The sequence below is a fragment of the Epinephelus fuscoguttatus genome, linkage group LG8 (genome assembly GCF_011397635.1).
Source record: "Epinephelus fuscoguttatus linkage group LG8, E.fuscoguttatus.final_Chr_v1".
Taxonomy (NCBI): domain Eukaryota; kingdom Metazoa; phylum Chordata; class Actinopteri; order Perciformes; family Serranidae; genus Epinephelus; species Epinephelus fuscoguttatus.
The window spans coordinates 279,101-295,000 of record NC_064759.1 but is presented as its reverse complement, the minus strand read 5'-3'; the positions used below and the strand labels follow the sequence as shown (position 1 = coordinate 295,000).

At 44.9% G+C, this 15,900-nt stretch overlaps 1 protein-coding gene across 2 annotated transcripts in view; it reads right to left on the bottom strand.

Moving 5' to 3' along the window:
* The window catches only part of LOC125893421 (SREBF chaperone), an 86,791-nt gene that overhangs the window by 41,614 nt on the left and 29,277 nt on the right, over positions 1 to 15,900 (bottom strand). For both annotated transcript variants that reach the window (XM_049584086.1, XM_049584087.1), the window contains one exon: positions 121 to 341. In XM_049584086.1, the coding sequence (XP_049440043.1) occupies positions 121 to 341 (221 nt within the window). The remainder of the gene's footprint in view (positions 1 to 120; positions 342 to 15,900) is intronic.

Below are 15,900 nucleotides of genomic sequence, written 5' to 3'. Positions count from 1 at the left end.
GTCTGTCTTTGTCTCTGTCAGTCTCTGTCTTCCTCCCTCTGATGAAATAAGACTGAACCATGATAAAGGGGGACAGCAGGTGTTGAGGACGTGGACCGTCCTTGTCCTCCTCAGTCCTACCTCTCAGTGTGGCCGAGGTGTGAAGACCTTTGGGCTCATGTTTCTGGATGGTCTTCAGGAGGTCTGGGTCCGAGTCAAACAGGTCCCTCTGGTTCTGCCAGTAGTTCCCAGGAGACACCAGAAGACAGCCATGCTCCGGCAGCACCGACTGCATCCTCCGTAACCCTGGAAACAGGTCTGTCACCTGGAGACACAGTGTCTCCAGACTGCGAATCCCAGAGCTGACAGAGGACAGACAGGGAGGTGACAGGGAGGAGACAGAGGAGAGACAGGGAGGAGACAGGGAGGAGACAGAGGAGAGACAGGGAGGAGAAAGAGGACAGACAGGAAGGAGACAGAGGACAGACAGGGAAGAGACAGAGGACAGACAGGGAGGAGACAGACAGGGAGGAGACAGAGGACAGACAGGAAGGAGACAGAAAGACAGGAGGGAGACAGAGGACAGACAGGGAAGAGACAGAGGACAGACAGGGAGGAGACAGACAGACAGGAAGGAGACAGAGGACAGTCAGGGAGGAGACAGAGGACAGACAGGGAGGAGAAAGAGGAGAGCCAGGGAGGAGAAAGAAGACAGACAGGAAGGAGAGAGAGGACAGACAGGAAGGAGACAGAGGACAGACAGGGAGGAGAAAGAGGAGAGACAGGGAGGAGACAGAGGACAGACAGGAAGGAGAAAAAGGACAGACAGGGAGGAGAAAGAAGACAGACAGGAAGGAGAAAGAGAACAGACAGGGAGGAGACAGAGGACAGACAGGGAGGAGACAGGGAGGAGACAGAGGACAGACAGGGAGGAGACAGGGAGGAGACAGAGGACAGACAGGGAGGAGACAGGGAAAAGAAAGAGGACAGACAGGAAGGAGACAGGAGACAGACAGACAGACAGGAAGGAGACAGAGGACAGACAGGGAAGAGACAGAGGACAGACAGGGAGGAGACAGACAGACAGGGAAGAGACAGAGGACAGACAGGGAAGAGACAGAGGACAGACAGGAGGGAGACAGAGGACAGACAGGGAAGAGACAGAGGACAGACAGGGAGGAGACAGACAGACAGGAAGGAGACAGAGGACAGACAGGGAAGAGACAGAGGACAGACAGGGAGGAGACAGACAGACAGGAAGGAGACAGAGGACAGACAGGGAGGAGACAGAGGACAGACAGGGAGGAGAAAGAGGACAGACAGGAAGGAGAAAAAGGACAGACAGGGAGGAGACAGAGGACAGACAGGGAGGAGACAGAGGACAGACAGGGAGGAGACAGAAAGACAGGAGGGAGACAGAGGACAGACAGGGAAGAGACAGAGGACAGACAGGGAGGAGACAGACAGACAGGAAGGAGACAGAGGACAGACAGGGAGGAGACAGAGGACAGACAGGGAGGAGAAAGAGGACAGACAGGGAGGAGAAAGAGGACAGACAGGAAGGAGAAAAAGGACAGACAGGGAGGAGAAAGAAGACAGACAGGAAGGAGAAAGAGGACAGACAGGAAGGAGAAAAAGGACAGACAGGGAGGAGAAAGAAGACAGACAGGAAGGAGAAAGAGGACAGACAGGAAGGAGACAGAGGACAGACAGGGAGGAGAAAGAGGAGAGACAGGAAGGAGAAAGAGGACAGACAGGAAGGAGATAGAGGACAGACAGGAAGGAGACAGAGGACAGACAGAGAGGAGAAAGAGGAGAGACAGGGAGGAGAGAGAGGACAGACAGGGAGGAGACAGAGGACAGGGAGGAGACAGAGTAGAGACAGGGAGGAGACAGAGGACAAACAGGGAGGAGACAGAGGACAGACAGGAAGGAGACAGAGTAGAGACAGGGAGGAGACAGAGGACAAACAGGGAGGAGACAGGAGACGTTAATGATCTATAAACTGCATTTTGAACAATAAAAAGAGAAGAACTGAAACTGAGTCAGTGTGACAGACTGACAGGTGGAGAAGATCTTTTTGAAGGAGACGTTTTTTCTCTGACACTGAAGGCAAAAATAGTTTGTTTGATGGTTTGACTTTGGTCCTGACATGTCAGGGGACATGACTTTGAACTGGTCCTAACATGTCAGGGGACATGACTTTGAACTGGTCCTAACGTGGTGGGGGACATGACTGAACTGAACTTATTTATTTTACTTCTCAGTAAACTTAAAGTTTTCTGTCTTCAGTTTGTCTCTTCAGAGACTTCAGCAGACGGAACGTCTCTGTGTCTGTCTGTGTCTGTCTCTGTGTCTGTCTCTGTGTCTGTCTGTGTCTCTGTGTCTGTCTGTTTCTGTGTCTGTCTCTGTCTGTGTCTGTCTGTTTGTGTGTCTGTCTGTGTCTCTATGTCTGTCTGTCTCTGTGTCTGTCTGTGTCTCTGTGTCTGTCTGTCTCTGTGTCTGTCTGTTTCTGTGTCTGTCTTTGTGTGTCTGTCTGTGTCTCTATGTCTGTCTGTCTCTGTGTCTGTCTGTGTCTCTGTGTCTGTCTGTCTCTGTGTCTGTCTGTGTTTCTGTGTCTGTCTCTGTCTCTGTCTGTGTCTCTATGTCTGTCTGTTTCTGTGTGTCTGTCTCTGTCTCTCTCTGTGTCTGTCTGTCTGTGTCTCTGTTTCTGTCTGTGTCTCTCTCTGTGTCTGTCTGTCTGTGTCTCTGTTTCTGTCTGTGTCTCTCTCTGTGTCTGTCTGTTTCTGTGTCTGTCTCTGTGTGTCTGTCTGTGTCTCTATGTCTGTCTGTCTCTGTCTCTGTGTCTGTGTCTCTGTTTCTGTGTCTGTCTCTGTGTCTGTCTGTTTCTGTGTGTCTGTCTCTGTCTGTGTCTCTATGTCTGTCTGTTTCTGTGTGTCTGTCTGTGTTTCTGTTTCTGTCTGTGTCTCTGTTTCTGTCTGTGTCTGTGTTTCTGTGTCTGTCTGTGTCTCTGTTTCTGTCTGTGTTTCTGTGTCTGTCTGTTTCTGTGTGTCTGTCTCTGTCTCTGTCTCTGTCTGTGTTTCTGTGTCTGTCTGTGTCTCTGAGTCTGTCTGTGTCTGTCTGTCTCTCTGTCTCTGTCTGTTTCTGTGTCTGTCTGTGTCTCTGTTTCTGTCTGTGTCTCTGTCTCTTTGAGTCTGTCTCTATGTCTCTGAGTCTGTCTGTGTCTGTGTGTCTGTGTGTCTGTGTCTGTCTCTTTGAGTCTGTCTCTGTGTCTCTGAGTCTGTCTGTGTCTGTGTGTCTGTGTCTGTCTCTGTTTCTGTCTGTGTCTCTATGTCTGTCTGTCTCTGTTTCTGTGTCTGTCTCTGTCTGTCTGTGTTTCTGTGTCTGTCTCTGTCTGTGTCTCTGTCTGTGTCTCTATGTCTGTCTGTTTCTGTGTGTCTGTCTCTGTCTGTGTCTCTATGTCTGTCTGTTTCTGTGTGTCTGTCTCTGTCTGTGTCTCTATGTCTGTCTGTTTCTGTGTGTCTGTCTGTGTTTCTGTTTCTGTCTGTGTCTCTGTTTCTGTCTGTGTCTGTGTTTCTGTGTCTGTCTGTGTCTGTCTGTTTCTGTGTGTCTGTCTCTGTCTCTGTCTCTGTGTGTGTTTCTGTGTCTGTCTGTGTTTCTGAGTCTGTCTGTGTCTGTCTGTCTCTCTGTCTCTGTCTGTTTCTGTGTCTGTCTGTGTCTCTGTGTCTGTCTGTGTCTGTGTTTCTGTGTCTGTCTGTGTCTGTCTGTTTCTGTGTGTCTGTCTCTGTCTCTGTCTCTGTCTGTGTTTCTGTGTCTGTCTGTGTTTCTGAGTCTGTCTGTGTCTGTCTGTCTCTCTGTCTCTGTCTGTTTCTGTGTCTGTCTGTGTCTCTGTTTCTGTCTGTGTCTCTGTCTCTTTGAGTCTGTCTCTATGTCTCTGAGTCTGTCTGTGTCTGTGTGTCTGTGTCTCTGTGTCTGTCTCTTTGAGTCTGTCTCTGTGTCTCTGAGTCTGTCTGTGTCTGTGTGTCTAACCCTTTTTAAATAGTTTTTTTAAATAGCAAACTGTGCAAATTTGCAGGAAAGCCCAATCAGTCTCCATAAAATTGCAGAGCTTTTAATAAAGTGCAAACAAACTGACGTTTCGACGCTACTGCATCTTCTTGACTCTGAAGAAGACGCAGTAACCTTTTCCTTATCTCACTCATTAATCACCATAGGCCTTGATGCTGCTCTGATGGTCGTGCAGCGCACTCACTCACCTCCGCTTATTTGCATTGAGCAACTGGGTGATTTATTCATGCGTAGTAATGATTATACCTCCTGATTAAACGCACGTGTCATTTTCAATTTTTTATTAACAGAAATTAGGCTGATGTTTGAATCAAAATAGGCTATATATCATGAATTACTAGAAAACAAATACATTCTACGTCAAATCAAGATGTTCAGCAGCAGTGAGCACCCCCATATAGTCAGAATGGTACGGTCTTGTTTCATAACCACATTTTGCGATGATTCGACAGCGAGACTGGCAGTCGAATCAGACTTCTCCATTCGAATCACCAAATCATCCACTATTCGGGGTCACCCCTAATACAGCATGTGCCTTTTTTCAGGGGAAATGGGGGGCGTGAGCACGTAACATAATGTGTAGCTCAGCATGTGATGTACTCCGAGGGAAGCCGCAGCTGGTCAGTCCTTCGGCGATTCTCTCATAAGGCCCGTCTGACTTCCGGTTTGGGTAAGATGGATTAGACGTGCAAGTCCTGCTCCCACAACTTTTTACAATTAAACCCTTTTGATACCCCATAAACTCTCCAAACAAGCCGAGGACACACCATCAGAAAATGACATCGTATTCAACCAGGCAGAGTATAAGAGACCAGAGTGCCAAGCCAATCCCTCCAGCGGAGACGACGGCAAGTTTAGCATGTCGGCCATAGCCTCCTAGAAGAACACCGCCAGGCCCTCGCCACGGATTTTAGGACCACTATTTCGACACTCAAAACAAGCTCAATCACGTTCACGCTAGTGTCGGCCCATGCTCAGAAAATAAGCTTGCTCGAGGAAAGCACCAACTTGCAAGATGAATGTTTATTAGCATTGGAGATAACATGCGCTACACTTACCGAGAGCAATGCTAAGCTGTTAGCCAAAGTTAGCGATCTCGAGGGCCGGAGCCGGTGTAACAACATCAGAGTGGTCGGCATACCTGAATCAGTTGAGGGGCCGCGCCCATCCACTTTCTTTGCAGAATTGCTTATGGTGGTTTTTGGTGAAGGTTTCCTGGAGTCACCACAGGAGTGCGACAGAGCCCACCGGACGCTTTCTGACAAACCGAAGGCAGGACAGAGACCAAAGCCCGTTATCATCCCACTACACAGGTACCAGGTGAAGGAGAGGATCATCCGCGAGGCCCGTGCTAAGAGAGGCAAGCTGCAGTACCGAGGCTCCCCCATCTCAATCTATGAGGACTACGCTGCCACCACTTGGACAGCTGTTATAACAGGGACAACGATGGAAATAAGTCCTGGACTTTTTCATTCCATCCCTGACAAATGCAGACACATGTTTTTATTGTTTTAAATTCTATGTATTGCTTGTGTCAATAAATCAAATCAAATCAAATCAAAACTCCGGACGTGATGCAACAGTGCCAGAAATACCAAGACGTGATGTCTGAGCTATACAACCTGGGCTTCAAGCCAGCACTGCGGTATCCTGCCAGGCTTGTCATAGTAACAAAGGACAGAGGTAGCAAGAGACTCTCCTCAGTGGCAGAGGCCAAGGACTTCATAACATCCACCCACACAGAAGGTATCTGTCCAACGGGGGCAGTTGATGGCCTCAACAGAAGTGAGCTAACACTATGCTAACCAGATAACTGTTCCCGTATTAGCCTTGGACAGGGCTGGAGCTGATCGACTGGCTGCACCATTAGCAACACTAGCCTGCTATTGAGCTAACGGCTAATTATGATAACTGACATTTAGACACCTGAATAACGACTGCCAGCCGTTTTTTGTTTGTTGTTTATCTATTTCTCTTTCCATGGCATGCTTACTGTAAGTGTATTCAGCATTCTGTGATTGCTGACGTTTTTTTAGCTCCATTTTTTGTTGAGAGGAGAAAGGAGAAAATGAATAAAAATAACAGAATCCCTCTTTCTACCTGTGTTAACATTTACCTGTGTTTACATTTACAATGACACGGGACTGTTGACACCTTTTAATCCTAATTCATGCTGATGACAGTGACATTACTCCCCCATGGGTTACTGTGATTTCTATTTTTATTATCTCTTGTGTTCTACCTCCTTTTCCTCTGCCTCTTGTTGGGCTATCTGAAGTATCCTTATTTCCTGGTATTCACTCACCTCCCAAAGTCAGGGCTCTGATCAGTTTAATGATACCATATGATTGGTTTGTTATCAGTGTTATTAAGATCACGCAGCCATTTCTACCTCAAGATGGGTGTTAATCTGCCATTCACAGGTGATGCTTTCAGGATATTATTTGCACTGACGGAGGGTTACTGATACATGTGCCTTACGCAGAGTACTGTTTGCCTTTGTTCAATTCTATGAAACATTTACACACTTGACTTGAGACAAATTTTATGATTCTGTGTTTATGTGATTGTTCTTTTTAGACCTATGGGGTCAAATACTATAAATGTAAGGGAAGGTAGCTCGAGGTGATGCCAGAACCAAGATTACTGGTGTTTCAAGGATATATGCTTTCCACTGTTGTTTGTTTGTTTTGTGTTTTCTTTTTTTTTCCTTTTCTTGTTTTCCCTCTCTCCCTTCCCCTCCCCTCCCTCTCCTCCCCTGCAGGGTCAGGTGGACTCATTACTCTGGTGACATTAGATGACTGGGGCAGCTAAAATAACAGGTAGCGGAGTGCGTCTGATCTCTTGGAACACCAAGGGCATGAACAGCGCAATGATGGTTGGTAAGTTTTTGACACGCCTGCAACACCTTAAAAGGGACATTATGTTTCTGCAAAAAATACATCTTAAAACATCAGATACCCTCCGTATCAAGAGAGTATGGATGAGTCATCTATTTCACCCAAAGTTTTCCAATAGAGCTAGAGGGGCACCCATTATCATTAATAAAAGGGTCATGTTCGAGCCACTGAATGTTATACAAGATACCGAAAGCCGTTATGTTGTGGTTACTTGCACTCTACAGAAAACACCAGTAATATTAGTCTCTATTTACGCACCTACTTGGGATGACGACCAGTTTTTCACAAGGCTCTTTGCCGGAATCCCAAACTTGGACAGCCACCGTATAATCATAGGAGGAGATTTCAATCTTCTTCTTGCACGTACACCATACATTTTCCCGTATTGACTTGTTTTTAGTTGATAATAACCTACTACACTGTGTGAGCACATGCAACTATGACCCAATAGCCATATCTGACCATGCTCCAACCTCGATAGACATCAGTTTCCCACATGGTACAACCCAACCCACCTGCTTTCGGATAATAAGTTTGAAGATTTTGTTGCTACACAAATCCGCTTCTATATAGAGTTAAACGATAAACGAAGGGCTAGGCTGGCAGAAATCGCGGAGGAACTCCTCAAACTTGACAGAATCTACTCGACTTCTCCATCCCCCACCCTCTTCAAAAAATGGCTTTTATTACACTCAGAGCACAACCTGTTGATGACGCATATAGTGGAGAGACAGCTTAGACAATTCAATTCAATTCAATTTTACTTTTAAAGCCCAATATCACAAATCACAATTTGCCTCGCAGGGCTTTACAGCATACGACATCCCTCTGTCCTTTGGACCCTCACAGTGGATAAGGAAAAACTCCCCCCAAAAAACCCTTTAACGGGGGAAAAAAACAACCAAACAATGCTTCTTTGAACAAGGAGACAAAGCTGGGAGACTTCTGGCACAACAGGCCCATGCAGTTAGCACTTCTAGACTAATCTCCAAAAGCAAATTAACTGACAGTAGGTACAACTCTGACCCAATTGGCCTTAAGAGTTTTTTCTGTATTCTACACCAAATTGTATTCCTTGGAATGCCCCCCAATCACTACAATGACCCCTAACCCCTTAGACTCATTAACTTACCCTCAAATTGATGACAATATGACGAAGGAATTGAGTAGACCTGTCTCTACTTTAGAGATTCAAGAGGCAATCCAGTCTATGCAGAATAGGAAGTCACCTGGTCCCAGTGGCTTCAAAGCTGAATTTTATAAGGCATATTCAGCTTTATTAGCCCTCATTTTAGCAAGAATATTTAACGACTCCTTGTGGTGGGTGAGGAGGGACACCTTGTATTCAGTCCGGGCGGAGACAGGAAGCCAGTGTAGGGAGCGAAGGATGGTTGTGATATGTTCATATTTCTGCACTCTCATCAGGATCCTAGCTGCAGAGTTTTGGATGTATTGGAGACTCTTGCTAGGGACCCCGATGAGAAGTGCATTACAAAAGTCCAGTCTGGATGAGATAAAGGCATGGACCAGTTTATCAGCATCTGGGAGGGTTAGAGTGGGCCGGAGTTTGGCGATGTTGCGGAGATGGTGGAAAGAGATCTTGCAGAGATGATTTTTGTGGGATTCAAAGGTGAGTTGAGGGTCCATCCTAACACCAAGGTTAGTAACTGATGAGGAGAGGGGAATGTTGTGGCCAGAGAAGGTGATGCTGATTGTGGATGATGATTGGGTCTGATGAGGGGTGCCGATTATGACTGCTTCAGTTTTGGAGCCGTTTAGTTGAAAGAAGTTGTGCTCCATCCATACTTTTACCTCCTCCAGACAGATAGTGAGTTGTTATGATGATGATGAAGATGATGGGGCTGCGGCTGTGGTTTTGACATATAGTTGTGTGTCGTCCGCATAGATCCACGTTATCGTTGAAATTAAATCTAGCAGCCTTATTTTGCGCTTGGAGTGAGTGATAATTGTTTCATAAAAACGCTGTAAAATCCAACTCAAATCCTGAATTTAATTTAATCTGCACTGCCTCTACCGTCTCATTGTCCACTCTGTGAGCGCAGGAGGGGGAGAGGACGGCGCGACTGCATGGAATATATTTATTTATTTATGTAGCTAAATATTTCCAGTGCATTTATCATGTCTCGAAATACAGCCATTAAGCACAACCGTTACACTCATTTCATCAGCCCTACTTAGACATGTGCTGTTCATGACAAAGCTGGCATGAAGAAACGTGTTCACCTATTACACTTTCATCTTTGAATTGTATTTCAAATTACACGTTGTATTTTGGGACAGGGATACCACTGGTTCATGCTGTAATTCAGGTTGGGTGTCTGATCAGACTGATTGCCATAAACATATAAATACTGCGGTGACCCTCGTGCGTAATTGCGCAAGATGGCACTGGCACATCCTCCTTTTTGCCTCCACCTTTAATAAATGTGATTCTTTATGTCGCACATCAATGTCAAACATCCTCAAATTTAAAAGCAACACATTAACTACATGTTGGTACAGGAGTAGAAATATTTGGTCTACCTTTAGATCAGACCACTTTTTTTTTGTTCTGTCACTGTCGGTGCAGTCCCACAGACACAGCTGACAGCATCAGCAGCGCTGATGTGTTGCCACTTTTTTTGCTTTCTTTTAGTAGTGATCCCGCTGCTGTGGCCACCAAATAAAATCTTTCTTAAGTCCTCCACCTCCCGTTAAAGGGTCTCGAGCTCAGTCTCGGAGAAATTCCGTTTATTGGTTCATTTCTCACACCTGTCGCCGTGACTCACAACGAGAGAACACTTGCATGCCGGCTTATTTATATGCAGATCGCATTCACGAGGTGATTTGCATGACCATTTATGGTTGAACTAGGGCGTGTAGAGGGCGGAATATGAGGCGGATCTGGATGTGCACAACTCCAGGAGGTCTGTGATTTATAAAGAGAACTTTGCGTGCAAGTGTGCGTGCGCACGGTTTTATAGATCAGATTATTTTTTGGCGCATCCCATTTTCGGCTTTTGGGCGCACGTCAACTTTTAGTATGAATCCTAAGGACCCTTTTATAAATGAGGCCCCTGGTCTTAATAGGGGCGTGAAGGTCCAAGAAGCTGCTCAGGTGGCTGTAATAGTAGTCCAGTGCCTCGTCAGCTGATGAAAAATCAGTGGTAAGACACTAAAGATCTGCAGTCAGGGTTTCTGTATTGATGTTTTTTATATTTCTGAAACTGATTTGGCATTTAGGCTTAGTGATGGAAGATGAGGAGGACAGCTCCATAGAGATGGCCTTGTGATCAGACACCCCGAGGTCATAAGCCTGCAGATTGGTAAGATGGACAGAGTTAGTGATGACCAGGTCAAGAGTGTCCTCCCTGGTGTGTGTGGGGACATCGACAAGTTGCATTAAATTGAAGCAGTCCAATAATTGGAGGAATTCAGCAGCAGAGCAGTCAAAGGTGTTGACATGAATGTTTAGATCACCCAGGATAATGACATTTGCAGAAGATGTGCAGAAAGTTGAGAGGAGATTTGACAACTCGGGGATAAAGGATGAGTTAGGTTTGGGTGGCCAATAAATAAGCATAACTATCATGGGAGAGGGTGGTTTGCAATTAAAAGCAAAACATTCAAAAGAGGACAAATCTGGTAAGGTTAATGGGGACAAATCCAGATTGCCACGGTATATTGCTGCAAGACCACCACCATGGCTTGTGTAGCAAGCTTTCTGGAGGTAGCTGTATCCCGTAGGACAGCCTATATTGAGAGCCAGAAAAGTATTTGGTTTGTGTCAGGTCTCTGTAATACACAATAAATCTAAAGACTTGTCAAGAATGTGATTGTGTATGAGTCAGGATTTGTTTGTGAGTGACTGAGCATTAAACAGTTCAATTTGACATTTGTTGAAGCAGCAAGTCTTTGTACCGGCCTTAGTAAACTGAGATCCACTCCATGTTTTCCATCTCTCTCACTGGGGGCTGTTACCATGGAGATGCCCAACCTACTTTCCCAGTCGAGACAGTGCTCTGATGTAGGGATGTCACGATTACTTGATTTCACTATTAACCGCGATTTTAAATGCCACGGTTAATTATTCATAAAGATTCCTCAACACCGTCACTCTCCAAAGATTATGCCGGGACGCGGAACCATATACAGTATGTCAGCTCAACTCACACGGAACGAAAACAAAGTTACACAAGCGGCGTCTCCGAGTGATGAAGCATGGATGAAGAAGACTTATCCCCCCCCCCAAAAAACGGATAAAGTCAGCCGTGTGGTATCATTTTGGCTATCGCAAAATGACCGAGGGATCATTGTTGACGACAGCTTTTCAGTTTGTAAAACATGCTGCAAAAAAGTCGCGGCCAAAGGATCAAACACGAGCAACATGATACAACACCTGCGGGACAACGACCCAGCTTTATATGCGCAAGTAAAGGTAAATGCACAATAACTGGGTTAAAATATGTCAATCTCAATTTATCTAATGTAACACTGAATTAAAAATTATATATTAGCGTGTCATTTGCAATTAATGGCGTAGTGATATGATACGAGTTGGGCTTACAGCACAACGTGACAAGCTAAGGCAGTAGGGGCAAGCGCAAATCGTGGCAGCGGCAGCTAGCCGTGCGCTTGCTGTCACTCCGCTAAGGCACATCTCAAAAACTTTTTTGATGGATAGTTTTGCAGTCTGTGTGCACACAGCGTGAGGTTGTAATGGTTTTGGGTCCGTGTAGCTCTTTGGAGTGAGACGATAGGCAGAAACTCACGTCCACACGACTGTGGGATTTCACAAATGCGCGTCGTTTATTTTTACATCAACTTAAAAACACTCCAAGCTTACCAAGCCTGGTTGTATGGCTACTATATTTTCATACATGAACAAAATAGTCGCCACACGTACTTAAAACCATCACTGTTGTGTTGATAGACAAAAGAAAAAGCAGGAGCACATAAGTATGCGTCCTACTAGCGTTGGGTGTGCTCAACAGACTCAAATCATAACAGACACTCCTTGATGATAGGCGACACAGTATACACCATGTTAAAGGCACATTTCATATATTCGACTGTTACAAGTTCAAATCCTTTTTTTTAGTCGTCAGACTGTTTCAGAGTCAGTGTGCAATGTGGAAGATATACGTAATGTCTTCTCAAGGTCCTCAGACAGTGAACATTTAGCATTAGTATTACCTCCTTTTGCTTCCTCCCATCTGTGTTGAGTAAATGTTGGACTTGTCCTTCCAGCACGATGTCTGTTTCATTTATTATTAACACTGCACGAGATATGCTCTCAATTTATTTGTGTAATTGTAATTTAAAGAGAACAAAGAGACACGCACATGCTAGAAAAAACTTAGACTGCTGGACCACAAAGAGGCATGTAGTAAAAGTAGAGTCCGCACACTACTTTTTGGTTACTTTTCTTTCTTGCTATATTATTTTTGTTATGTTGGCATGGAAATAAATGAAACTTCTATAAGGAGTGTTCATGTGATTTTACACATTTATAGTGTGAAATTAATTAATGCATAATAATCGTGATAATCGTAAAACTGTGATTATTTCTCTGACAATAATCGTACCAAGAAAATCTATAATTGTGACATCCTTACTCTGATGACGTGTTCGAGGAGCGACAGTTCGCATGGATGACCAGAACGCCGAGATGGCGTGACCCGACTGTGAGTAGTAGACAAACTTTCTGTGGGGGCTTCTATGAACATATATCCTTCCCAAATTCTTGTACTTGTTTCAACACAACCCAATCTGCCTCAATAAATCCTTTTTCACTAACCTGGACCAACACTTTAATGCATTTATCTGGCAGAGCAAACCAGCCCGTATCAGGAAATTGAGCCTCCAGCTCCCGAAGTCTGAAGGAGGACTAGCACTTCCAAACTTTCGCCACTATTTCTGGGCTTGCAACATCACCAAATTAATACACTAGGTCCATTGCCGTTTTATAGACACCTGTCCACCCTGGGCTCACACTGACATTTCATCCTCCCACTATTCTCTGCACTCTGTGATTTCTTCACAGCTGCCCATCAGTGTTCATAAGATGTCGCAGAACTTGGTCGTCCATAACACAATTAAGATCTGGCTTCAATTCAGGAAACAACACGGTCTACTTAGGGCTTTGATCCATGCTCCAATATTGAGCAATTACTTATTTCCTCCCTCCTTCTCTGATCCCACTTTTCGTATGTGATCAACTAAAGGCCTCAAAACACTTAACGACTAGTATGAAAGAGAGACTTTTTCATCTTTAATGTTTTGTCAGCTAAGTGCAATTTACCTAATAGCCACTTTTCGATTCCTCCAAGTGAGGCATTTCATCCAAAAACAATTTCCACATTTCCTGAACCGCCCCCCTGAAGCAGTAATAGATCAATTTCTCTCCCTCTCTCCTGATCAAAAAGGACTGATATTCACCATCTATAACATAATTGACCTCCTGAATCCGGTCCCCACTGTATCGCTTAAGGATTTGTGGGAGCAGGATTTAGGGACAGAGATAACTGACAACCAGTGGAAAAGTATTTTAAAACTGGTCCATTCCTCATCCATATGCACCAGGCATGGCCTTCTGCAATGTAAAGTGCTCCATAGAGCCCACTTCACCTATGCTAAATAAGCTAAAATATATTCTAACCACAATGATGCTTGTAACCATTGCAATTGCATATTTTTTGGGTGTGCCCGAGGCTGACCTGCTTCTGGTCAGATAAATTCAAAACTCTTGAACAGGCCCTTAACACAAATTTAGAACTGAACCCCCTCACTGCTCTTTTTGGTCTCCCACAAACCGAAAACTTGCCTAATACTGCAGGGCGTGTCATTGCTGCCACCACTTTGTTGGCAAGGCGCACCATTCTTTCCAAATGAAAAGATGCTTCTCCCCCAACCCACAATAGATGGATACAGGAAGTCTTACACCTTCTACAACTAGAGAAACTAAGGTCGTCACAAAAGGGGTCCGTGACATCCTTCTATAAGACCTGGGACATCCTATTAGCCTTTGTTAGGGACAAGCTTATGCTTTTGTTTGGATTTTATTTTCGCTCTTGGTTATCCTTCCTACCACTAAGCAGATACCATGCTGTAAAAGACTTGTATGCATCACCCTGTATTGTCTCAAAAAACTGAATAAAATGATTTGGGGACAAAAAAAAAAAAAAAAGTCGGCCCGTCCTTCACCGTCCCCGTCACCTGACGGTTAATGGCCTCTTCATTTGCGAGGACAAGGAGGGCGCTGTAGTGTAAAAGTTTGTGCTTAGTAAATCAAGTAACAAAGTTAAGATATCTAAGTGATTGGGAAACAAAAAAGAGCCATATAATCATGTACAAGGCATTATAAAAGCTTTGAATCTGTATTAGATACTGTCGACGTCATTTACTCCTTTGATCATTCACTCCTTTGAATCTGTTGTCAAGGTCATTTACTGAAAGAACACACCATGTCCTGTTTAATGATGAAACACATACTCAGGTGCTGTAACTAGCACACACTTGCTCACATATTGTACTCCAAGGTTTTATTTTGCTTGAAACTAGAAACACTGTGGGCCGTGTAGAAGTCCCTGGAATTCACATCTTGCATGAAACTAGACGCATTGTGGACTGTATAGAGAGTCCCCAGAATGCACATATTTTTAAAAAATAGAGCGAGAATGGAACCGAACCTAAGGGAAGGAATTTTGGGAAATTCCAGGCTACATCACACCATTAAAAACGGGCCCAATCAGAATTGGACACAAAGAAGTTCTCCACCAATAGAATTGGGTTCGAGTGGGAAGGATTAGTAAAAAAGGTGGAGACTCGTCTGGATCTCCACCAGCATATAAGCTAGGGTTCTGAACGCAGTTCTTTAGTCACACTCCGGAGTCTGACTCACTAAGTTGTATGTGTTAAAGCCTGTTGACACATTAAACTTGATTGCATCGGACCTTGCCTGTTTCCAGTGTTTCTTTAAGTATTTGCCAGCTGAACCTAAGAGATCAAATCGACATTTGAAGACGACTAACAAGAGACAAGAAGTTCAAGGTCGGGAGCCTACAGGCCCACTTCCAGGCACCGAATCTTTGACACTTCAAGTGGCGAGTTGCCAGCCAGGAGAGAAGGGCGTGTTGGAGCCGGAGACCAGGGGCACTGGGCTGTACGCCGGACACACAGGTGGCCACCAAACTAAGGTAAGCAGAGCCTTTTTTCTGCCTAAACCGGGTGTGTCTGGGGTGCAGTGCTGGAGCCGCTCAGGTCGAAGGTATTTGACATTGTTCCTCCTCTGAAGAACCTAGTTATGATGAATTAATCAATTGAATTGCTAAAAGAGATCTAAATTGGCTGAATTATCAGGAGCATTATTGAGTCACAACTAACATCACTGGGAAACGGCTAGGTCTGGTGTAGCGCATGAGATCTTGGCGCGGAAGAGTGAATGTGTGTGTGAATGAAAGGAAAATAAGCAACAAAAGTAGATAAGATAGTTAAAGTATTTAAAGTATTGAGAAAACAGAGAAAATAAAGAAGTAAAACCGGTAAAAAAGTAAGAGATAAAAGCATAGCCGTGGTTACCGCTATTGACTTGACCAACGTACCCTTTAAATCTGTGAAGGCAGGGTTGTTGAATCAACCAATAGGCTGCTCGGGCGGTATGCAGAGATAAAAAAAGAGTCAGAGGTACTCAAAAGCATATACGTGGTTACCACTGCCGAAACTTGCCAACGCTCCCTTTAGCCTGTAGGGGCGGGGGTGTTGATGCCAGCCGGCAGGACGGAATGCTGGAAGTAAATCTGCGGATACCGCTGTTGGCTTGCCTAGCACACCCTGAGTGGGTGTGTCTAGGGGAGACACCAGGACTGCAATAGGCGGTTTACTCTTAAGAGATAAAAGGCCTTAAAAAAGCTGCTGTGGATACCGCTGTTTTGAGGAAAGTGACCTCCCAGCC